This window comes from Balaenoptera physalus (assembly GCF_965194825.1).
Source record: "Balaenoptera physalus genome assembly, chromosome: 3".
In the NCBI taxonomy this organism is placed as follows: Eukaryota; Metazoa; Chordata; class Mammalia; order Artiodactyla; family Balaenopteridae; genus Balaenoptera; species Balaenoptera physalus.
The window spans coordinates 6,946,003-6,970,056 of record NC_138890.1 but is presented as its reverse complement, the minus strand read 5'-3'; the positions used below and the strand labels follow the sequence as shown (position 1 = coordinate 6,970,056).

Genomic DNA, 24,054 nt, shown 5'->3' with positions numbered 1-24,054 from the left:
ACGGGCTCTAGGCGCGTGGGCTTCAGTAGTTCTGGTGCAGGGGCTCAGCAGTTGTGGCTCGCTGGCTCCAGAGCACGGGCTCAGTAGCTGCCACGCTGGGGCTTAGTTGCTCCACGGCATGTGGGATCCTCGCGGACCAGGGCTCGAACCCGTGTCCCCTGCACTGGCAGGCAGATTCCCAACCACTGTGCCACCAGGGAAGTCCCAGGCAGGCATTTCTTTAATCTGTTGTTTACGGTGCTTGGGACATAGTAGATGTTCAATAAAGCTTTCACTTGATTCTCAGGACACAGGAGCCATTTACACGTATTAGGTCCATGGGTCCTTACAACCACCCACTTTGCAGATGAGGAAACTGAGGCAGAGAGAGGTCATTGCTGGAGGTCACATAGGGGCAGAACTTGCCTCTCCCTGCTGTTAAGCTTAAAAAAAAGGGGAAAAAAAGGATAGTTCAAGACCCCCACCATCCCTACCCCCATGTTCAGCGCTTCTCCCCGAGGCGAACCCTCGGTGAGCTGCCACGGCCCAGGGAAAGGCCTGAGTCATCGCCGCCTCCATACGGCGGCGGCCGCGGCCGCGATCTGAGGGCGACTGCAGCGGCCGCGGCGGCAGCGCGAGGTGATGCGGGGACGCCACGAGGGGGCGTGAGTGCAGGGAAAACAGAGGAAATTAAAACCAGCCGGGCTCTCCTCCTGGCGGCCTCGCCGCCCCGCCGCCGGCTGGTGCGTGGGTGCAAAGCTGGGGGCACTGCACTCCCCCTTCCTTCGAAGGGGCGGGCCCCGGAGCTGGTCCCTGGGGTCTGGAGGAAGGTCCGAAGTATCAGTTCCCCGCCCCCACCCCAAGTCCAAGTTGTGAGTGGAGATCCAGCTGGGACTTGCCGGCAAAAGGCTAGCTCCCGTCTCGGCCGTCCGGGGTTATGATGCCGCCCCTTGGAGTCATGGGGGTCCTCCTGCTGCAGATGCAGAAGTGACTCCACTCCGCATCCCCGTAGTCGCCTGTTGGTTTCGGACCCGCCACTCTGGGCTTCCCTCGTTCGGAAACAACCAAGTGGTCCCCAAAGTGGTCCTGGTACCAGAGAAGCCCCTTCCCCAAGGAAAAGGAAACCCTTGACCACCCGATTCAAGGGAGCGCACCGGAGGACCCCCGCCCCATACCTGCTCTCCCGGGTTTTAGCGAGCTGGGGTCGGTGTCCTAACAGTAGGTGGGTGGGGACTTGCGACTCCGGCCCCCTGCCAGCTTTGGGTGCACGGGGTGGGGCGGCTGCCCATTTAAACGCAGGCCGAGTGCCCGGGGCTCTGAAAGGGGCTGTGAGCGGAGGGTGGCCCGGGAATACTTCGCTTCGGGGGGCGGGGCTGGGAATGCCGCGGCGTTGGGGGGGGGGCAGCTGGGGAATGCCGCCGGAGGGGGCCCCTTGCGGGGTGGGGCGATCCCGGACCGAGGGGGTTGCAAGGCCCGGGGAGAGGGGTGGGGACAGCCGGGGCGCCGCCCGCCCCCCGCCGGGCTCCGGGCCGGAGCCGTGACGTCACAGCGGCTGGAAGTGCCCGGCGCGGAGGCCGTGGGAGGCGCGGGAGGGGGTGGGGGGGGCCGAGGCGGCGCTTTATAAGCGGAGCCCGCCGGGCGCGCCGAGCCGCAGCCCGCGTCCCCGAGCCCCCCGGCCGGCCCCGGCCCCGGCCCCCCAGCTCGCACTCGCGCCACCTGGGCGGCTGGGTGGCAAGGGACCGAGCACCAGGCGGCGGGCCGGAGAAGGGACGCGCGGCGGGCGGCCGCGGGGCATGAGGCGGGGGCGCGATGTCGGTGCCGCTGCTCAAGATCGGGGCCGTGCTGAGCACCATGGCCATGGTCACCAACTGGATGTCGCAGACGCTGCCCTCGCTCGTGGGGCTCAACGGCACCGTGTCCCGCGCGGGCGCCTCCGAGAAAATCGTGAGTGGCCGCCGCGCAGGGGGCGCTCCCGGGGGGCGTGGTGCCCGCGCCGCCGCCGCAGCAGCCCCCGGGGGCCCCCGCCCCCCAGCTTCCCGGCGCGCCCGGCCGGGGAGCGCCCTCCCGGGGCTGGGGGCTGGACGCGGAGGCGGAGGAGCCCTAGGACCCGCAGCCACCTCCGCGCCTTTTATTGTTGTTATTATTATTATTTCTTATTATTAGTGTGCAGTGTCCGAGCGCCAGCAATGTACTAGGCTCGCTCTGGCCCCGGGGCGCAGGCGGCAAGGGCTGCGGAATTCAGCCTGGTCCGGGCTGAGTGGGGCGGAGCTGGAGGGTAGATTCGGGCGGCTGGTTGGAACCCTGCCTCCGAATAGGGAAGTCTCGGGGTCTCCGAGGGTCTCCACCTTCAGCACCTCTCCCTGTTTGTGTCTTGGTGTCTCTGAGTAGCCCCTTGTCTGTCTGTCTGTCTCTCCCTCTCTTCTCTGTCTCTGTCTCTCCCCATCTCTGTCTCTATGTCTCTCTCTTTCTGTCTCTCTCTGTCTCACTCTATTCTTTTTCCTCTGGTTTCCTTCTCTATTTTCCTCTCTGTCTGTCTCTGTCGCGCTGTCTCCGACTTTGTATCTTTTTTGTGTCTCTCCTTTTCTCTCCCCTGCACAACACCCCACCCCCTGCATCTCCCTCCTCATTACCTGCCTCACCACGTGCTGAATATTTATTCCCATAACTGACCCTCCGTAGGAGGCCCGGTCTCATACCGGGGTGGGAGCAGGGGCTGGGGCTCATGCTGCCCCCAGAAACTGCGGGATTGCCCCCTCCCCCGTCCCATCCTATCCTCTTCTATCACTTTCATCCTCCAGCTTCCCAAGCCACAGTTTGGCTGGGGGGTGAGGGGGGGCAGGATGTGTGTGTTGGGGGGCACTCCCTCGGGGTTAATAATGGCGGTCCTGGGGAGAGGGGAGGAGACATCCTCCACTGCAAACTTCCCTCAGCCTCCTCCAGATATGCCCCTTCCCTCCCATTCCTTACCCTCTTCAATCTGGTTTCGGTGCTCCTCCCAATACCTGGAACTGGGATTCATGGGGGCTCCCTCTCTTGCTTGATGTTCTGCCAACTTCATCACCCCCCCTGTTTAGCCTCCAACTGCCACCACACTGAAAGATTAAGAGGTCTTTGCTCCCAAGGGTTGTGGGCAAGTGGAGAGGGGGGTGCCCAGTGCTCAGGCTTTGTCCAGCTCCCGGAGGGAATTGTCACTGGGCTTGGCCCAGGTGAGGGCTTGCAGTTTAAATCCTCAGAATCGAAGCCAATGTGTGAAACAGTGTTTATCTGTGTGTCTGTCACATCGAGCAATATTTGAATATGTCCTGGTGTATCTATCTATGCATGGTGTGTGTATGGGTGTGTGTGTGAGTGGAGGGTGTGAGAAAGTTTATGTGCTTTGCTAGCATGAGGGCACAAGTGTGTCTGCCTGTGTATGAGGGTGCATCCCAGAACGAGTGTGGATGTGTCCCTGAGTACTCGCTGTGTCTGGGTGTGGATGTGTTTGCAGTTGTATGTCCCTAACTATGGGTTTGCATGTATGTAATTGCATGTGTGCATATAAGTTTATATACATGAGTCTGAGACAGACTTCTTGCTATTGCCTTCTGAGGGGGGAGAGAGATGGTGTCTCATTGAAATCAGAAGCCAGATTTCCCTCCCCTACCATCTAAAAAGTTTGAGTCAGTGTAAATGTGTTCATGTATTATGTATAGCATATGGGTAAATGAGAGCATGTATGTCTGGGGAACGTGTACATAGTGTATAAGAGCATGTCTCTGAGTTATGATTTTGTGCGTGTATATGTGTCTTTGCAAATATGTACAAGTACATGTTTTGTGCATATAAATGTGGACATGTATGTCGTTAGAAGTGTGTGCATATATGTTCAAGTGTGTATCTATGGTCTATGAATGGTGTGTGTGCCTAGTTTGTATGCATGTGGGTGGATTCCTGTGTGTCTCATGATTTTTCTGTAAGTGTGAGTGTGTGTGTGTACCCAAACTGACCTGGTCTTCACTCTAGCCCATCTGTAGCTAACAGGACCTTGATCCAATGCTTGCATGAAATCACCTGCTGAAAGCTAATAGTTCTCCCATTCCTGATCCCCACCCCATCCCTCAGTCTCACTAAGCCTTGCCAGAAGAGCTCTATGGAGTGAGATGCCAAGGAACTCAGGGTAGGACCTGGGAGGGGACTGTGACATGAGGGTGCTCAAGAAAGTGCCTTGGGAGTCTGATAGACGTAGGCTGAAATCCAGACTTTCCCTTAACTTGCTCCACAACTTGCACTCTGGCCCAGTGACATCACTGTTCTGAGCTGCGGTTTCCCATCTATGAAATGGGAATGACAATTCCTACCTCACAGAACTGTTGTGGGTAAGAGGTCTACCATCCAGCCCTTCATCCATCCATCCTTCCATCTATCTCTCCATCCATCCATCTTTCCACTCATCCTTTCATCCACCCATCCATCCGTCCACTCACCTATCCATCCATTTACCCATCCAGCCATCCAACCATCCACCCACCCATCTATCTCTTCATCCTTCCATCCATCTCTCCATCCAGCTCTCCACCGATCTATCTTTCCATCCACCCATTATCCATCATCTGTCTCGCCATCGATTCTTCCATGCATCCATCCTTCCATCCATCCGTCTCCCTATCCATCCACCCATTTTGTTTATTCAACAAAATAATTGAGTACCTCCTCTATGTCAAGTGTGTGTATGCTTGAAAATCCCAGCTCAGTGCCTGACATAGTAAATGCTCAGTTAGTGACAGGACTCTGAGTCAGATGAATCTGGGTTTGAATTCCGGTCCTGCAATCTACTAGTGGTATGACCTTGGGGAAATTATTTAATCTCTCTAAACTCCAATATCCTCATTAGTCAAGGGGAGTTCAGAGTCCCCATTAAGCCATAGGATCCATGAGAACATCTGTGTTTTACTCACTATTGAACCCTAAGCCCTGATGCAGAGTAGGCCTACAATAAATATTTGTCAAGTGGCTGAATCAACAATCACATCTTCATAAGGATTCCATCTTCAAATGGAAAGATGGCTGGGTGCATAGTAGGTGTTCAGTAAGGAGAGTTTGCTCTGTTTGACATTATAGCCAAGCACATAATAGGCATGGAATAAATATTTGCCAAGTGTCTAAATCAATAATCCACCTTCCTAAGGATTGGGGAGAACAAATGGAAGTGAGGAGGCAAAGAGTAGATGCTCAGTAAGGAGGAAGTGTACGAAGCTATAGAGCACAAACGTGGGTAAGCTGAGGGGTTCCGGAACCCAGGTAGTGAGAATTCCCAGTCATGAGGCAGCCAGTTGGATGCTGGTCTTGACTTAAAAAACGACCTCTGTGGGCTTCCCTGGTGGCGCAGTGGTTGAGAGTCTGCCTGCCAATGCAGGGGACACGGGTTCGAGCCCTGGTCTGGGAAGATCCCACATGCTGCAGAGCAACTAGGCCCGTGAGCCACAACTACTGAGCCTGCGCGTCTGGAGCCTGTGCTCCGCAACAAGAGAGGCCGCGATAGTGAGAGGCCCGCGCACCGCGATGAAGAGTGGCCCCTGCTTGCCGCAAGTGGAGAAAGCCCTCGCACAGAAACGAAGACCCAACACAGCCATAAGTAAATAAATAAATAAATAAATAAATAAATTAAAAAAAAAAAAAAGACCTCTGTGAGGTAGGGGTGAGCCCAGACCCTCAGGCCATTCTTGTCTCTGGTTTCCCCTCCCCGATCTGATCCAGAGAAACAGTTTAGCATTCTAAGAGATTCTGAGAGATGGTGTTACAGATCATCTCTGAAAGTGGGGTGGGGGGGTAGGGAGAAGCTGCCACTGCTACTACCTTTGGCCAACTCCCAGCCATAAACCATCCCTGTGGGATGGGAGCCTTCAGCGGAATGGCTTCTCACCTGGGGGTCATAAATTCAGAACCAGACTAAGAGCTGTCAGCCCCGTTGCCAGCAGCTGCCGTCATTACGGGGCCTGAAGTGAGTTACCTGCATCCTATATGTTATGCCCTTGTCCATCCCCTCCTCCTTGAGGGATGGAGGGAAGGAAGGGGAGATGGAAGAGGGATATTCTGTTTGGGGAGGACCGTTTTCCTCATGGGAGGAACAGGGAGGGTCTGAGCAGCTATCAGCAAGAGGCTCTTTGAGGACTTCCCAGTAAGAACCAAAGTTCAGAATCTATGTGTTTTCTTGACAGTTTTCTGTGCGGGGGTGGGGGAAGGACCCCAATACTCAGTATCAGTCAAGAGAGGCAAGGTAACACTGCCATAACAAGTGGCCTCACATCTCGGTGGTTTAATACTGCACAGGTTTATTTTGTGCTTGAACTATGTATCCATGTTGGCTGGAGAGCTCTGTCCATGGTCGTCATGGACCTGGAATGATGGAGGCTCTATGGTGACATGATCGTTGACGCAGGGAAAGGAAGGTACAGCATAGCCCCCACTGGCTCCTAAAGCTCTTCCCTAGAAGTGACACGTTACTTCTGCTCACATTTCATTGTCCAACACAAGTCACATGGCATGCTTAACCTCAAAGAGGGTGAGGAGTGTGGTCCTACTATGACTTGGACAGAGAGGAGTGGCCAAATATTTATGAACAACCCTAAATACACACTACTGGTCCCTCTTCCTCTTATTCTACAACAAGAATTCTCTTGGAGGCTATTTTAGATTGAGTAGGCGACATTTGAGCAGAGATCTGAAGGAAGTAAGCGGAGGGAACAGCAAGTGCAAAGGCCCTGAGGTGGGAATATGCCTGAAATTTTGGAGAGTCAGTGAGGAAACCAGTGTGGCTGAAGCAGAGTGAGTGAGGGGGGAAAGTGAGAAGAGGTGCGGGCAGGGAGGTGGTGGGAGCCACATCATGTGCGGGGGAGAGGGACTTGCAGGGACTTTAGATTTAACTTGCAACTTCTCATGCATTCCCTCTCCTCCTTTCACGCTTTCCTTTTCAACATGCACTTTTAACCTACTAACATTCACGGTGTAGTTGACATTTATTTTGTTGTCTGATTCTCCCCCGCTGTAATGTCAGCTCCATGAGGGCAGAGATTTTTTTCACAATCCATTTTTGTTGACAGAGTCCCAGTGCCTGGCACTGGGTCTAGCACATAGTTGGTGTTCAATAAATACTTGTTAAGTGAATAAATGGGATGCCAGGGGGGGTGCTGAGCAAAGGAGGGATGGGACTTAACTCAGGTGTTCACAGTTTTTCTCTGGCCCCTGTGGGGAGGACAGACTGTAGGAGGTGAGGGTGGGAGCTGGGAGACTGGGGAGGCGGCCACAGCACTGGTCCAGGTGAGTGATGATGGGGGCTGGACCAGGGTAGGGACCAAGGAGGTAGAGAGAAAAGTAGGCATATTGTGGATTTGACCCACACCTGCCTATTCACCTGCTCCTAACTGTGGACTTATGGCTTTTGCTCAAACACCTCAATATGTCAGGAAATATTTATTGAGCACCTACTTTGTACTGGGAAGGGTCCTAGACTATAGAATATAGAGATGAATAATGCCCCGACTTCAATCAGATCGCTGTCTCATCAACAGTACTTGTGACACGACATGGTATGTGTAGAGACAGAGATATTTCTGGAGTGCTGTCGTGGCACAGAAGAGGGGCACTGAAATCAGCCAGGTTGCAATGGAGGTTTCTTGGAGGTGGTGATGTCCAACTGAGTCTTAAAGTGGAGAAGGAACTGGCCAGGTAAAAACAGAGCAAGGGCATTCCAGACAGAAAGAATAGCATGGACAAAGGCTCAGAAGTGAGGAACATCCTGTTGAGGACAGGGACACGGCAAGCTGTTCGGAGTTGCTGAAGACAATGTGCCAGGTTGGGAAGAGTGTGGAGGTGGCCTGAGTGGCCAGAGGGGTCCATGTCACAAAGGGATTTGGACTGAGGTGTCTGTAGTTCATTCTGAGTGTCAAAGGATGGGAGACTTGGAGGGGTTTGGAGCAGGAAAGGAATATGAGGCTGTCAGTTGCATTTTTCAAAAGACCTGATTGTTAGAAAATCCTTCTAGATTGTGAGTATGAAATTTGTCTCATTTTAACATTTTCCTGTCTCACTTGCACCAAATCTAAACTCCTTACCCTGGCCCAACTTGGTAAGCCTCAGTTTCTTCATCCATAAAATGGGGATAATAGTAGATTGTACCATATAGCATTGTGTTCAGCCATGTGCCTGGCATGTGGAAGGTGCCTATAAGGTTCGCTATTATTATTATCACTATTATTATCACAAGACCCCTGCCTGAGTCTCAGATCTTGGATCACTCTTCCATCCCTTGCTGCTTTTCTTGCTCCTGCCTCTGAAACTTTTCACTTGTTCCCATCCTCTGGGAACACCCTTCCTCCAGTCCTTCCTCTAGCCAGCTCCTTCTCACCTGTCCTGTTCCAGCTCGAACGTCACCTCCTCAGAGAGAGCTCCCCTGACCACCCCAGCTACAGTGTCCCCACTTTATTATTTGAACCTGTTCTATTATCTTCTCAGTACTCATAATGATCTGAAATCATCTTGGTAATTGTTTGTTTACCACCCACAGAATGGAACTGCCATCTGAGTGAAAACTTTGTCCCTCTTGTTTATTACTGGGATTTTCTCATTTGGGGCCATAGCTATTTCCTGAATGGTCTCGGTTCTGCCCCATGAGACCACTGCCCCTTTGTCCTCCTGGTGAAACTTCTGAGCCTTGATGAGTATTTCTGCGACCACTTAGTCTTCTCCCGTGGCTCAGAAGTGTCTGTTTCTTATAGCTTTTTTTCTCGTGTCTTTGTTTCTCAACCCTTCTCTGTTTGAATGGATGTCCAACAAATGTGCACATTGCCACTTTCTCACATAAGGGTATGGAGTGATCTTGCCACCAGAGAGCAGAGTCATCCCTGACTAGCAGTCACTGAGCTCTTCTGTGTGCCAAGTCCTGTGTTGGGGGCTGGGGATACAGCAGTGAACAAGAGAGACTTGATCTCTTCCCTCACGAAGCTTCATAGGGAGACACAGTGAACTTGGAATTGTGCAAATGGCTATATAATTAAAGATTGGTGGGGGCCGTGAGGGCAGGAAGTTGGGAAGGGTTGATCAAGGAAGGCTTCCCTGAAGAGGTGATGTTTGCCCTGAGACATGAAGGATGAGTAAGAGTTGGGCAAAGACAGAGCTGGTAACATGGAGGGAGAGAGGCCAAGAGAACAGGGTGTGTGAAGGTGTTGGGATGGGATGGCAGGTGGTGTGTTTGAGGATCTGGCGAGATAGGCAGATACCTGACTACCACTCTAGACCCCAAGCTTGACGCAACATATAGAAATGGCTTGAGATGCTGCCTTTGCCCATACAGTCGGCACCAACAACAGCACCATAGACAGCTACCAAGGAAGGGTGGTCTGGGCTTTGGGGCTGCTTGAGTGTAGTTAAAACTGGCTTCCTCCTCTTCCAGAGGGAAGCTCTGGTTTCTGCCTCTTGGTGTCTTCATGCCCCCAGCATTCTTCTCACCTCCTGCCCTTGGGCGGCTGGTGCCTCTTTGTGAAGCTCCAGAGAGGAGCAACCGCAAAGCTGGGTGAGGAAAACGCAGGCTTCTGGGGGAGGCTCAGGCGCTTTGAGAGAGTTTGGTGTGGGGTTGGGTGTGTTTGTGTGTGGGAGTGAAGAAGTTGCCACTGGGAGATCTGAGGGACCAAGCTGGTTCTCAGTCCTTGTCTCCCTCTGTCTCAGCCTTGATGCTTCTCTATTTTTAAACTTTGTTATTTTGAGTCTGTCTCTGTGTGTGTGTGTCTCTCTCTCTCACATATCTCTGTCTCATTAGCTGTCTTTATTCCTCTCTGTCTTCACTATATATCTACAACATATGATAGACTTTCAATAAATGTTTGTTGAGTGAATATTGATTGTTATCTCTGTCTGCCTGTGTCTCATGTCTGCGTCTCTTTGTCTCTATCCTGCTCTCTGTTTTCTCTCCATCTCTGTCTTGTCTCTATCTCTGTCTCTAAGTCTGTTTCATCCTTTCTATGTGTCTCTATCTCTATGTGTCTCTTTTGTCTCTGGTTCTGCCATCTCTGCCTCTTTGTGTCTCTGTCACTATATCTCTTCCATCTCTGTCTCTCAGTCTATGTCTGCCTGTCAGGATTCTGTTTCTCTCTCTCTAGGATTCTGTTTCCATATCACCATAGTTACCGTATCACAGTCTAGGACCCTGACAGGGAGTGGGGGAGAGACTCAAATTCTCAGACCTAAGAGGGCTCCTGAGACAGGACAGGGCCAGAACGTATGTTGGGTGTTGGGCAGGATTCAGTGAGTGGGACAGGATGAGCCAGCCAGCATCAGCCCTTGAAGGCCCTGGGGGGGGACAAGGGAGGAGACGTTTGTACCCCTGGAGATGCTGGGAATGGGGGCCAAGCTTTGATTTCAGCCCGGGGTAAAGGGTGGGTGGGTACCCAAGCTCTAGGTGACCCTGTGCCCTCCACCCCCCATTCCCACTCCCCTCTGCTGCCCAGGAGGGCATCCCTCTAGGACCCAGCCACCAGGCCCCAGCGCTGGCTCCAAGATGGAACAGCTGTCTGGGCTGCAGCTGCAGAAGCTCATTTTGAACAAGGGAGATGATTGCAGGAGTGAGTGGGAGAGGGTGAGAGAAGGGGAGGGTTGCAAGGGCCAAAGAGGAATCAGGCTTGATTGTTGCTGCTGCTGCAGCGGGTAGTTTGCCCAGGAGATGGGGAGACTGGGTGAGGCAGGAAAAGGCAGAGGGAGGTCTGTCGGCCCACGCGTGGTCCATCTGTCCCCACTTCTGGTCCTCCCTGGTGTGAAGTTTCTCTGGCTGGCTCTCCCTCTGCCTGTATTTCAGAGCCTGCATCTCTGACGCTGCCTGTGTCACTCAGACTCTGTGTTTCTTGTTGTGACACCTCCTGCCCTGTATTTCAGTTTCCCCATCTCTCCCTGCCTGTATCTCCCTGTCTCTCTGCCTGCCACTCCACCTGGATCTCTGTGTATCTCTGAGCCTCCTCGCCTGCCCCTCGGTGTTGCCTTCATTATCAGAAGCACTGCTAAGTCTCCAGCAGCCCTTCGGACTGCTCTTTTTTGTGTTGTCATTTCTGCAATACTCAGGGGTTGGAGACAAATAGAGATGGCAAATTCCCAGGAAATGACGGGATCGTGTCCTTCCATAAAGGGATATTTACAAAGATATCTCAATTAGGACTAATTAACTAAGCGAGTCACTTCCCCTGCCCTCTCCCCAACCCTGAGGTCCCGCAGCCTCCTGGGAGAAAACCAGCCAATGAGTGGATGGCAGTCTGGTGCTCAGATGGTGTCTGAATGTTTAATTTATAACAGCCTTCTCCTTGCTGCCCTATCAATCCCATCCGGAAGGGCAAGGTGGCCTCAGGCGCGTAGACTCAGGCAGAGGCTGGAGACCTGCTGGTCCCCCAGAGCATGCAAAGGCATGTGTGCATATGTTGGAGCCTGCCCTGCGTTTCAGGGCGTGTTGTGGCATGTTTGAACATGTTGGGGTATGTCTTCATGGCAAACATGTCCCTTCGTGTAAGGAGAGTCCGATGGCCACCAGGCGTATCTGAGCACACGGGACATGTTGGAGCAGGTCAGAGCGTGTCTGTCATGTGGGGAATGCCTGAGCATGAGAGCACCGCAACAGAGGATGTGGCACACGGCAGGGCACAGGGCACAGAATGGCTCCTGTGCCATGCTGTGAAGGTCTGCACTTGCAGGTTAAGCATTTATCCTCAAGTGCAAGGCAAACTATGTCTTGCAGGACCCCCCCTGGCAGGGATAACAGAGCCATAACAATATCTACAACTTCCAGGAGGAACTGGTCACCCCCACCCGCTGCCACCCCTGCAGCTATGCACTCTGAGTTTCCCCATCCCCTTCAGCACTGGTGGGTCAGGAGAGTTGAGTTCCAGCTCTTTTTTTTGCTGCACCACGTGTGATGTGGGATCTTAGTTCCCTGACCAGGGATCGAACCCGTGTCCCCTGCAGTGGAAGCGTGGAGTTCTAACCACTGGACCGCCAGGGAGTCCCCGAGTTCTAACTCTCGATGCACTATTTGCTTCTCCTCTGTCTTCTGTAGTTTCCCTCCCCCAGTGCATGGCATCAGGGTCTCCATTTCCCCCATTGCTACAGTCCTACCAGGTCCCTTGGGATTACTTCTCACCTCTGCCTGCCCCTTCCCACCCCACACAGTCTGTTGATGCAACACTCAGTGTAGCTCCCCTCAGAGTGATGCAGCCTAAGATATAATGACAAATCTGGAGATACAGCCCTTAGTGTGATGCCAGGGCAGTGTCAGGGCCATAAACATATCTTGAAATCTGACTTCAGTTCTGCAGACAGGCACTGGCTGGGACATTTGGTGCAGTGAGAAGGAAGAGAAATTTGCTCATTCTGGTGAATACATTCTCTTGCTATTCCAGGAAACAAGGATTCCCCAGACCTGCTGGCCGAAGCTGGCTCCATTAGCCCTTGTTAAGTGCCATGTGACCTCAGCAGGACACCAGGCTTATTAGTAAAGCATAAATTCTTCAGGAATATTTCAGGACTGACTGCAATGCTAATGAGTTAGTCGGGGAGACCTAAGAGAGCAACTGACAGAATGTATACAGATGTCAGTTCCCACTGAGAAGAGTGTAGGAATGTTCAAGGCTACAGGATGAACACAAATGGACCTGGAGGATTATACAAGGAAGGGTGCGGGGGTTCTTGAATGGACGCAGATGTGTAACATGTTTGTGGCTTCTGGATAGACATACACATATGTACATGGCTGTCCAGAATAGCACACAGAGGGTCGTGGGTATTTAGAGGGGGGCATTCCCCTGTGTGTTGGGCACACTGTGGCAGAGCTGTTTGTGGGTTTAGGCAATGTGCATTTACATATGGGGATACTCTTTATATATATACAAAGAGTCCTTATGCAGACTGACTCGTGGGCTCACAAATTGTGCACAGAGTATATGGGAATAGAATGCTTGTGAACACGTCTAAATGAAGGGAATGTACGTGGCTATGGAAAACAGTGCAAGAGGCATGTATACTTGCACTTGCTCGCTGACGCACACAGGCATTCGCTTGAATTTACACAAATGTGCACCTATGCACATAGCTAGTCACTGATGTATCCAGATGTTCCATATGTGTCCGGAACGTAGATGCTCACAGGTGCCTGTGGATAAACATGGATGCCCACAGTCACAGAGCCCCTGTGTACCCCAGGACCCACATGCCACCATTTTGGGATGCAAATGACCAACTCCCTCGCAAATTCCCCAGATTCCTGGCAAAGTGAGATCTCAAAGCAACAAGAGTGACCTTGGAACTGCCCCCAGACCCTTTTTGGAGGACCACGGAAGGGATGTCTCAAGTCACATGAGTGCCTGGGTGACCCGGCAACGCCATCCAGGAACACAGAGCCCTGAGCCAGCCTCTCTCAGGCTGTCTTAGCTGCGATTCTCACCCGTTTGACACCCCCCTTGCATCAGGGCCAATTATGGCAGCCAATGCTCAGAAGTGGCTTAGAGTAGCGCCCAGCACAAGGAAGAGCCTAGTGCGTGTTAAGGAGCATTATTACCATTGAGTAGAAATGTTATTACCATTGTGAATAGTCTCCTGAAATGCAGAGAGATCGTGGTCCTCTGCATTTCAGTCCTGGCATCCACCGCAGTGTCCCTCCAGCGTTTCAGCTTCATCTGTTTCTCTCCTGCTCTCGTTTGAGAGAGTCAGTCAGTCCATTAAAGCCGTGGTTTCCTCTCCCACTGTGCACTCTTCCCTGACATCTCTCTTCATTCTCGTTTGCCTCCAAGCATCACAGTTCCAGTCTGTCTGCTTGGGTGTGGGTGGGTGTTAGAGAGTCTGTTTGGAATATAGAGCCCCCTAAAATGGGCTGGTGAAATAGGAGCTTTAGATAAAGAATGGAGGGAGTCTCAGAAAACCCAATAGCTGGGGCTTTAGGGATTTGGAAGGCCGTCATTCACGTACTCATTTAGCAATTCAGTTAGCAAATATTTATTACCCACCTACTAGGAACCAGGTGGACGAGATAGACAGGGTGCTTGCTCTCGTGGAGCTGACATTTTAGTGGGAAGAGACCAGTTACACACAACGAGAAATTATCACCCAGTAAGAGCTCTGTGCAGACTTTAAACCAGGTTGAGGGATGTGGTGGAGGTGGGGCTACTCTGGATTCAGGAGAAAATCCCCACTTTCCTGTCCTCCCCTCCACTCTGGGGGCCCTTCATTTCTGCACCCCTCACTCCAGCCTGCCCATGGCTCTGGTTTCTGCAGCCCCCAATCCCCCATGTACCTTCAGCTCCAGGGCCCCACTGGCTCCATACCTTTTAATTGCTTTGACCTCCATGTTCCAATTCCATTTCCCTGGACTGGAGAATTTGTCTCTTTCAACTTGTATCAGGAATCCACTTGTTGTCCAATTTGCCAGACACCTTGGGCACTTGGGAACACGTGGTTATGGAGGTCTCCCACTCAGCAGGGATTTACGGGCAGGAGCTTTCTCTTGGAAGGGTCACTGGAAGGGGAAGCAATGCTAGACATCGTCACTCATTCATTCATTTTCTCCAGAAACTCTGGCTGAGTGCCTAGAGTCTCAGGAAATGTTGTAGGTGCTGAGACACAGCTGTGAATATGATGGGCCTACCTCAGTCTTGTGATGTGTATATTATATGGAGACACAACAAACATGTAAGCAAATACATAAACAAGTTCATTTTGGATAGATAAGCGCTGTAATAAAAATAACAAGAAGTAAAGTAATGTGACTGGGGAACCTCATTTTGTCAGGACACTGGGGTAGCCTCTCTGGGAAGGTGGCTTTTTTCCCAGCTTTATCGAGATATAATTGACATATAACATTGTGTAACTTTAAGGTGTACAACAAGATGTTCTGATACATGTATGTATCACAAAATAATTATCACCGTAGGGTTAGTTAACACCTCCATCACCTCACATAATTACCATTTTTGTGTGTGAGGTGAGACCATTTAAGATTTCTCTCTTAGCAACTTTCAAGTATATAATACAGTGTTGGTAACTAGAGTCACCATGCTATACATAATATCCCCAGAACTTATCCATCTTATAGTTAGAAGTTTGAAGAGGTGACATGTGAACACAGATGAGAAGGAGTCAGTGGTGGAAAGAACTGGGAGAGGAGCATTCTGGGAGAGGGAAGAGCATTCTGGGAGAGGGAAGAGCATTCTGGGAGGAGAGAATTCTGGGAGAGGGAAATGACTGGGAGAAGAGCATTCTGGGAGAGGGAAGAGCATTCTGGGAGAGAGAAGAGGATTCTGGGAGGAGAGCATTCTGGGAGAGGGAAGAGCGTTCTGGGAGGGGGAACCACAGTGCAAATGCTCTGACATGGGAAGGAGCTTCTTGCCTTCTGGAAAGAGGACCAGGTGGATCTAGAGGAGGAGAAGATAAGGTCTTATAGCTTGACAGGGGACACTGCATGCAGGGCCTCACAGGCCAAAGTGAGTTGTTGGGTTTTATTCTAAATACAGTGAGAAGCCACTTGACAAGTTGCAGTGGAGAGGGGAGCCATGATCTGATTCACATTGTGTAAAGATCCCTCTAACTTCTGTGATGGGGAATGGATTCCAGGGAGTGAGCATGGAAGCAGGGAGATCAAGGAGGAGGTGACTGCAATGGTCCAAGCAAAAGCCAGTGGTGGCTGGGCCGGGATCGAAGCATCCAGAATGGTGAACTGTGGGCAGATTTGGCACATGTCTTAAAGTAGAGCCATCAGGACTTGCTGATGGATCAGATGTTAGGGGTAAGAGAAAGTAAGGAACAGAGAAATGGGGTGATGTTTAGAGAGAACCAGAGACCTAGGAAGCATTTCTAAAAGACCCCGGGGGGACCAGAGCAGACCAGATACCAGCTGGGTCACTCTGCCTCTTAATAACCAGGAAGATATAATGGCCTGAATCCCCTTCTAAGATCCATGGAAGGCCATTTATTCCCCAAGATTCCCCCACCCCCTGGAGGGCCTATATTCTCTTGGTCATCCCTGCCTCTGACTTCCTGCTTCTATGCAATTATTATTCTTCACTTGGTGTCTTGTGTCTTTTGGTCTCTGCTCTGACCTTTACCTGGACAGAGAGCTCAGTCCTTGAGGTCATGGAGAACCTCAAATGCCAGGGCAGGTCACTCAAACTTAATCCTGATAGCATTGGGGCCATTTATCCAATCATTAATTTATTCAACAAGTACTTTTGAGGACCTACTGTGTGCCCTTCCTGGGAGATAAGATGATGAGCCAAACAGTGCATGGAGCCTCCTTCGAAACAGGGAGACAGGTAATGATCAAATATTCACAGAGAAATATAAGTGGCAACTATGATAACAGCTTGAGGAAAAGATTCTTGGTGTTATAGGAGATTCTAATAAGGGGATTTGATCTAATCTGGAAGGTCAGAGGAAGTAAGAGCTGAGATCTGAAGCAGAGAACAAAAGGTATTCCAGGCAGAGAGAATTGCTTATGCAAAGGCTCTGGGGTGAGGGAAAGTGTAGGCAGTATGACAGACCAAAGAAGGCTTTGGAGGGGAAAGAAGGTGTAGGATGAAAGCAGAGAGGTAAATAAAAGGCAGACCTGCAGGGCCTTGTGACTTTGTTAAGGAGTTTTATCTGTATCCTAAGAATAAAAGGAGTCTACCAATGAGGTTTTGGTTGGGAGAATGATATCATCAGATGTGCCTTATAAAATTTCCCTACCCTCCTACACTGTTGCTGGGAATGTAAGTTGGTGCAGCCACTATGGAAAACAGTATGGAGGTTCCTCAAAAAACTAAAGATAGAGTTTCCATATGATCGAGCAATCACACTCCTAAGACATATATCCAGACAAAACTATAGTTGAAAAAGATAATGCCCCCTTATGTTCATAGCAGCACTGTTTACAATAGCCAAGACATGGAAACAACCTAAATGTCCATCAACAGATGAATGGATAAAGAAGATGTGGTATATGCATACAATAGAATACTACTCAGCCGTAAAAAAGGATGAAATAATGCCACTTGCAGCAACATGGATGGACCTAGAGATTATCATACTAAGTGAAGTAAGCCAGACAGAGAAGGACAAATATCATATGGTCTCACTTACATGTGGAATCTAAAATATGACACAAATGAACTTATCTATGAAACAGAAACATATTCACAGATATAGAGAACAGACTTGTGATTGCCAAGGAGGAGGGGGTTGGGGAGGGATGGATTGGGAGTTTGGGGTTAGCAGATGCAAACTTATGTATAGAATGGATAAACAACAGTGTCCTACTCTATAGCACAGGGAACAATATTCAATATCCTGTAATAAACCATAATGGAAAGAAATATGAGAAAAAAAGTTCCCTGAGGCTCCCATGTGTGCAGTGGACTGGTAAGAGGAAGGGTAGATCAAGGTAGACCAGATAGACTTTCTGGATTGTGAGGGTGGCTTGGACCATTGAGTGGTGATAGAGAGTGGAGAACCCTGCATGAGTTGTAAAAATATCTAGGAGTTAAAGTCAACCAGACTTAGTGAGGGAGTGGAAATGGGGGTGGGGATAATGCCTGGACATCTGAACCACTGGCCTGGGGGGATGGAGAAGGTGACATAGGGAGTATTGGATGAGAACTGGGCTGAAGAGAGAAGATCTTGCATTTCATTTTGAGAATGTCGAAATTGAGGTGCTTTTGAGATGTCCAAAGGTGTTGGGCAGAGGGGATCAAGGAGTCAGATGTATATATGGATTTGGAGCTCTAAGGACGTTAATGCATACAAGTGATAATATAAGATTTGGTAAGAGGAAGCATCCTTAGAGAAAGATTGACGTAAAGAGAGAGCCTAAGGCTGAGTCTAGAGCAGTAGTTCTCAACCCAGAGATGATTTTGCACCCAGGGAGATATTTGGCAATGTCTGGAGACATTTTGTTGTCACAGCTGAGAGGGGATACTACCGGTGTCTAGTGGGTAGAAGCCAGAAATGCTGCTGAACATCCTACAATGCACAGAATTGTTATCTGGCCAAAATGTCAATCATGCTTAGGTCGAGTTACCCTGATCTAGAGTAACATTTAATGGCCAAGTAGAGGAAGATGAGTCTGCAAAACAGATGCACTGGGGTAGGAAGGAACCATGCAAACATATGTGATGGCAGCCAAGAGAAGGAAATAAATCAAGAAAGAGAGAAAAGTCAACAGAGTTGAACCCTGCTGAGAGGTCAAGAGAGCTGGTGGGCTGAAAAGCATCCACTGGATTTAGAAACGTAGACGCCATGGGTGGACTTTGCAAGAACTATGTTGGTCGTATGATGGGGTCAGAAACTAGATAGGAGCAGTGGAGGTGCGAGTTCAGGAAGTGAAGAAATGGAGGCAGTTAGTGTAGGCAACTAAGAAGAGGAGGAGAGGAACAGTAGACAGATGGAAGGGGGAGTCAAGTAAGGCATTTTGTTTTTTCATAGGAGAGACTTGAGTTTATTTAAAAACCAGTGAGAGGGCTTCCCTTGTGGTGCAGTGGTTAAGAATCCCCCTGCCAATGCAGGGGACACAGGTTCAAGCCCTGGTCCGGGAAGATCCCACATGCCGTGGAGCAACTGGGCCCGTGCACCACAACTACTAAGCCTGCACTCTAGAGCTCGCGAGCCACAACTACTGAGCCCACGTGCCATAATTACTGAAGCCTGAGCACCTAGAGCCCATGCTCAGCAAGAAAAGAAGCCACCGCAGTGAGAAGCCTGCGCACTGCAACGAAGAGTAGGCCTTGCCCGCCGCAACTAGAGAAAGCCCGCGTGCAGCAACGAAGACCCAATGCAGCCATAAATAAATAAAATAAAATAAAATAAAATACTTGAAAAAGAAAGTTCTGCTTGAGAGGGAGAGATTAAATATGTAAGATAAAGACAAGTAATATGATAGATAGATAAGTATAGACAACAGACAGATAAATGCAATACATTGTATAAGAAGGCAGAAGAGGACCAAAGCAAGAAAAGCTGCATGATCCTTAAACGATGAAGGGCAACTCCTCCACTGTAACGGGAGGGAGGGGCTGGGATGGGGCAAACGTTTGTAAATTATGTCAGGGGAGAAGAGGGGGTTCCATTTTATGGCTGTTATTTTCCCTGGGAGGTTAGGGGACGTGGGAGGGGAACGGAGAATGTTTTGAGCCTTCCAATGTAGCTGGAATTGCCCGTGATGGTGTGCAGGCCTTCCCCATGGTACACACCCATGAAGAAAGCCCTCTTCCACGTTCCCTACTGAACTCCTGTCCTGAGGTTTGGCACCTGAGCCTAGAGAGAGATCAGATGGGGAGTGGGGTGTCCAACTCCAATATTTATGAGGTAAGACTCATGATGGGTTCTCGTAAAGTCCCCAACTCTCGAAGACTAATGCTGTTTGTAATAACTTATCAAGAAAGCCTTGTAATAATCCTTGAAAGACCCGTAAAATCCACTCTAGTGAATTTTAGATAATGGCATTGGAAAAATCAAATCCCCCTACCCTTGTTAATCCTGGAACACACCAATCATTTGCAGTGGACATTCATTCAAGAGGCCTGAGCACTTGTGGCGGAAGTGATCCATGAGTGGGGAGATGCCCAGGAGGAGGAAACTTCAGCTGTTGATTTCCCACCTATTGTTGAAAGCTGAGCTAGGGCAAGGTGGGCTCAGATACTAAGATAGACCTGGGGGAAGCTGGGTTCTGAGATAGATCAGGCTCAGCTCAGGTCCTGAGACTGGAGATTAATGCACGTCCTGAGGCAGAGCAGAGATACACCCCTGAGGTCTTAAGATACTCCATGGTTGACCCTGAGACACACCAGGGTCAAGCCCAAGTCCTGGACGGACAAAGACTGAACTTGGGTTTAGGGATAGACCAAAGATAAACCTGGTCCTAGGAGACCTAGGAGCCCAGGAATGAATCCAAGTCCTGGGTGAGTCAGGGCTACAGTATGAGTTTGAGAGAGACAAGGCTGAACCCTGGTCCTGGGATAGACAAGAGTTGAACCTGAGTCCTGAGATGGTCCAGTGCTGAACCCATATCCTTAGAGAGACCAGAGCAGAGCTTATGAAAATACAGACAGAAAATGGGCTTCTCTTGGGAAAGCTGGGGAGAGCAGGCTTGCCCTCGGGGGAATCTCCCAACCTGTTGATCCATTTTGCTCTAACTGTTGAGTACCTCTTTGATTAATGTCCATTGTAAATGACACGGCATGTCCCAGGACTAATGAGGGGAAGTGAATTTTATTTGCCGATGCCAGGTCATCCTAGGACCCAGGTCGGAGCCAGCTCAGGCCCATAGGCCCAGAAACACGCTCGGCAGAGCTGACAGCTTGGGAATGCCCAGGGTAGCCAAGCCTCCCTTCCCTCCATGTTTTTTGTTTGTTTGTTTGTTTTCGTTTTTGGGTTTTTTTGTTTTTGTTTTTCAGGGTTTTTTGGCCGTGCCGCACATCTTGCAGGATCTTAGTTCCCTGACCAGGGATCAAACCTGGGCCCTGGTAGTGAAACCACTGGAGTCGTAACCACTGAACAGCCAAGGAATTCCCCTCCTTCCGTATTGACTGTGACCACTCTGATGGAGACTAGAGTGATGCTTACGCTTCACACAGGCTCACCACACACAGGGGCGCATGCATTCACACTGCAACAGATACACACACACAGCACACACACCCGTGCATGTGCCTCAGACACACAGCAACACGCTCTGCACAAACACGCACATTGATACAGCTGCCATATACAAATCCTCACACACACACACACAGGCACAGACCGCATCACAAATACACTGCCAGCCAGCCAAGGCAGTGCATTCAGACCTAGCCTCCCACACCATAGTCATAACACTTTCATATTTACAACAGTGGCACGACTCTAGGGGGCGTGGTGTTCTCTGAGAACAGTGCCCCCAGGAGTTGTGCATGCAGTGCCTCGCCATTCACATTCACATTTTCTTACCCACCTGCAGAGTCTTACACAGACTTACCCAGTCCCTGTTTTATACACTGATATGTGCAGTTTCATACAGTTGCTGATGCTTTCACACTTAAGCCTGTACATGGCTACACACTCACGTGTGTTCTTGGCCACACGGACACAGACGTGCCACTCGTCCATCTCACACACTCTCAGGCTCTGTGCTAGTCAGCGTAGGCGAGGCTGTGCCGCATAACACACAGTCCCCAAGTCTCAGTGGATTAGCATGACCAAATGAGCGACTGCTCATGCTGCATGAGGGCTGGCAGGGGTCTCTGCCTTGCGTGGCCAGCTGCTGGAGGCTTCTCATCAACACACACTTCCGCAATTCCTGAGGCAAGAACGTGGCAAATCACGCGCTGGCTGTTAGAGCTCTTAGCTGGAGGTCACTTCCACTCACATGGCATTGGCTAAAGGAAGTCCCAGGGCCACATTGGGGAAGTACAGTCCTATCATGTGCCCAAGAGAGAACTGGAAATTTTGTGAACAGTTCTATCAGCTGCCACAGTCTCTTACACATTCAAAGAGTTAGACATTCACAGATGCAGGCCCATACATGCACATTTTATTTCTTCCCATATGGACTAGTCTTTGGCACCTGTTCTCCTCCATGGGTCGAGGCAGGAGGCCACACATGACCTCCCCATAGTTTGCCTCCAGAGCTCCTTTGTTTCATGGTACATCTGAGGGGTCTCCTGCTCCCTCCTGAGCTGCGGGGTCTCAGGGTAACAAGTTTCCAAGCCCGTGCTATAGTCAGAGCTGAGAAAACAACATACATACCTTCTCTTCCCCATGGGGAAGAATAATAATAGGCATTGGGGAATCTCCGTATTGGCCGAGAACCTTCCCCATCTTGCCAACTGCAGCTTGGAAGAGGAACCCCGAGGGGAGAAGGCGATTCCAGAGAGACCCCACTCCTCTCCATCCACGCGTCCTCCCATCGCCGCCAGGACCCTCTCCTTCCCCTCTCACGGCCCGCCCCACTCCTCCTCTGACTACTTAAATATTCCAAGGCTGGAAACTCATGAATATTTATAAGGGCCTGGCAGTGAGGGAGATTAAAAAAAAAAAAAAATTGGAATCTATGAACCAGGATCCGTCTATAAATAACAGGCCCGTGGCTGGCGGGGCTCTTCCCTCACCCACCACATTCCTTCGACTTCAGCTCCAGCCCCATCCAAGCCTCCCAGAGCTACCCCTCCTCACCACCCCCCCCCCCACACACAGCTTGGCTGTGGATACATAAATCCCCATCGTCCTGTGCACTGTCACAAACACACACACACACACACACACACATTCCCACACAGCTGAGCACACAGATACACATTCGCACCTGCCTGGGATCTAGCCCACTGCCTCCTTTCCACACACAGACACGCACTTGCAAAATCAGCCTGAACATGTCCAGGCAGCCTCCTCCTGTGTCCATATTTAGACAGATACAGGCGTTTAAGCTCAGACCCGCACACACAACACAGAGTCGCACACAATCACACACACCCAAAGAGATGCCTGTGGACCACTCCCTGACCCCCAAGCCAAGCGTGGCGTTTCCCCTCAGTGGGCCTCGGTGTCCTTATCTGTGAAGGGGGACACTCAGAGTCCCTGCCCCATAGGGAGTTGTGAGAAATTAAAAAAAGTTTTTTTAATTAAATTAATTAATTTATTTTTGGCTGCATTGGGTCTTCGTTGCTGCGCGCGAGCTTTCTCTAGTTGTGTCTAGCGGGGGCTACCCATTGTTGAGGTGCGCGGGCTTCTCATTGCGGTGGCCTCTCTTGTTGCAGAGCACGGGCTCTAGGCACTGGGCTTCAGTAGTTGCAGTGCATGGGCTCAGTAGTTGTGGCACGCGGGCTCAGTAGTTGTGGCACACGGGCTTAGTTGTTCTGCGGCATGTGGGATCTTCCCAGACCAGAGATCAAACCCGTGTCCCCTGCATTGGCAGGCAGATTCTTAACCACTGCACCACCAGGGAAGTCCCGGGAGTTGTGAGAATTTTTTAAAGTAAAAAATGGATACCTGTTGTGTGCGAGGTACTATTCTAGGTACTGGTGAAACAGCAGTGAACAAAAACAGATGAAGATCCCTGCCTGACATTCTGGAGGGGAAGAAAGATAACAAAAAATTAATGCAGAAATGATGTAGTGTGTTGGAAACTGATAAAGAAAAGAAGGTGACGGGTGGTGCTGAGACATTCGTAGTTCTGACTGGAGCAAGAGGGGTGTCAAGGAGGCCTCTTGAAACAACGACATTAAATAAAGGAGTTGGAAGGACATTCCAGGCAGGGGGAATAACGGGTGCAAAACCTCATATAGAAGCGTGCTCGGGGTGTTGTAGGAACAGCGGGGAGGCCTGTGTGGCTGGAGCAGTGAGTGGGGGGGAGCATGGAGGAGGCGAGGGCAGGGAGGTGACAGGGACAGATTGTGCAGAGCCTTGTGGGCTGCAAGAGGACTTTGGCTTTTACAAGTGAGGTGGGAGTCATAGAGGCTTCTGAGCAGAGGAAGAATATGATCTGACTTGTGCTCACAGGCGCCCTCTGGCTGCTTCAGGGGGAACACACTGTGGGCGGCGAGGGTGGGATCCAGGGTACCAGGGCAGAGACGACTGCACCAGGAAGATGCCCGTCCAGAGCGGGAAAAATGCATAGATCCCGATTGTAAAGAGGTAAGAGAAAGAGACGGTTAAAGCTGTCTCCAAATGAATGCATTTAAAGGATTCATTCTTTATTTCCAGAAATGTTTACTGAGCACCTACTGGGTGCCAGGCACCATTCTGGCTTGAGGACACAGCAATGAGCAAAGCAGTAAACATCCCTTGGATGCTGCCATTGGAATGCTGACAGCATCATGGGGTGGACAGAGGAAGCAAGATAAATTTTAATGTAGGGTCAAGGGACAGTACATTTTATGCAATAAAACGCAGCAGAGCGGCAAGCCTTGGGGAGTGATAGGGGCTGCACATTGTAGGTTGGGTGGGCTGGGCAGAATTGGGGATACATTTTGACATGAGAGCTGTTCTCAGGATTGGATGATAGATGGCGTATGTAGGTGGAAATGACAGAACCTGGTGCCTGGGTGTGAAGATGAGCTTTGAAGGGACACCCAC

At 50.5% G+C, this 24,054-nt stretch overlaps 1 protein-coding gene and 1 long non-coding RNA gene across 3 annotated transcripts in view; one reads left to right on the top strand and one right to left on the bottom strand.

The window, feature by feature from the left end:
- LOC309658378 overlaps positions 1-24,054 on the bottom strand; it is a 201,766-nt gene that overhangs the window by 28,731 nt on the left and 148,981 nt on the right. The gene's annotated exons all lie outside the window — the stretch shown is intronic.
- Positions 1-24,054, top strand: part of OLFM2 (olfactomedin 2) — a 61,382-nt gene that overhangs the window by 13,167 nt on the left and 24,161 nt on the right. Inside the window, exon 1 of one of the 2 annotated variants that reach the window (XM_082456822.1) lies at positions 1,640-1,923. The exons of the other annotated variant lie outside the window; for it this stretch is intronic. Within the exon in view, the coding sequence (XP_082312948.1) occupies positions 1,789-1,923 (135 nt within the window). The 5' untranslated portion in view covers positions 1,640-1,788. Of the gene's footprint in view, positions 1-1,639; positions 1,924-24,054 lie in introns of those variants that run through there. 2 annotated transcript variants of the gene reach the window in all.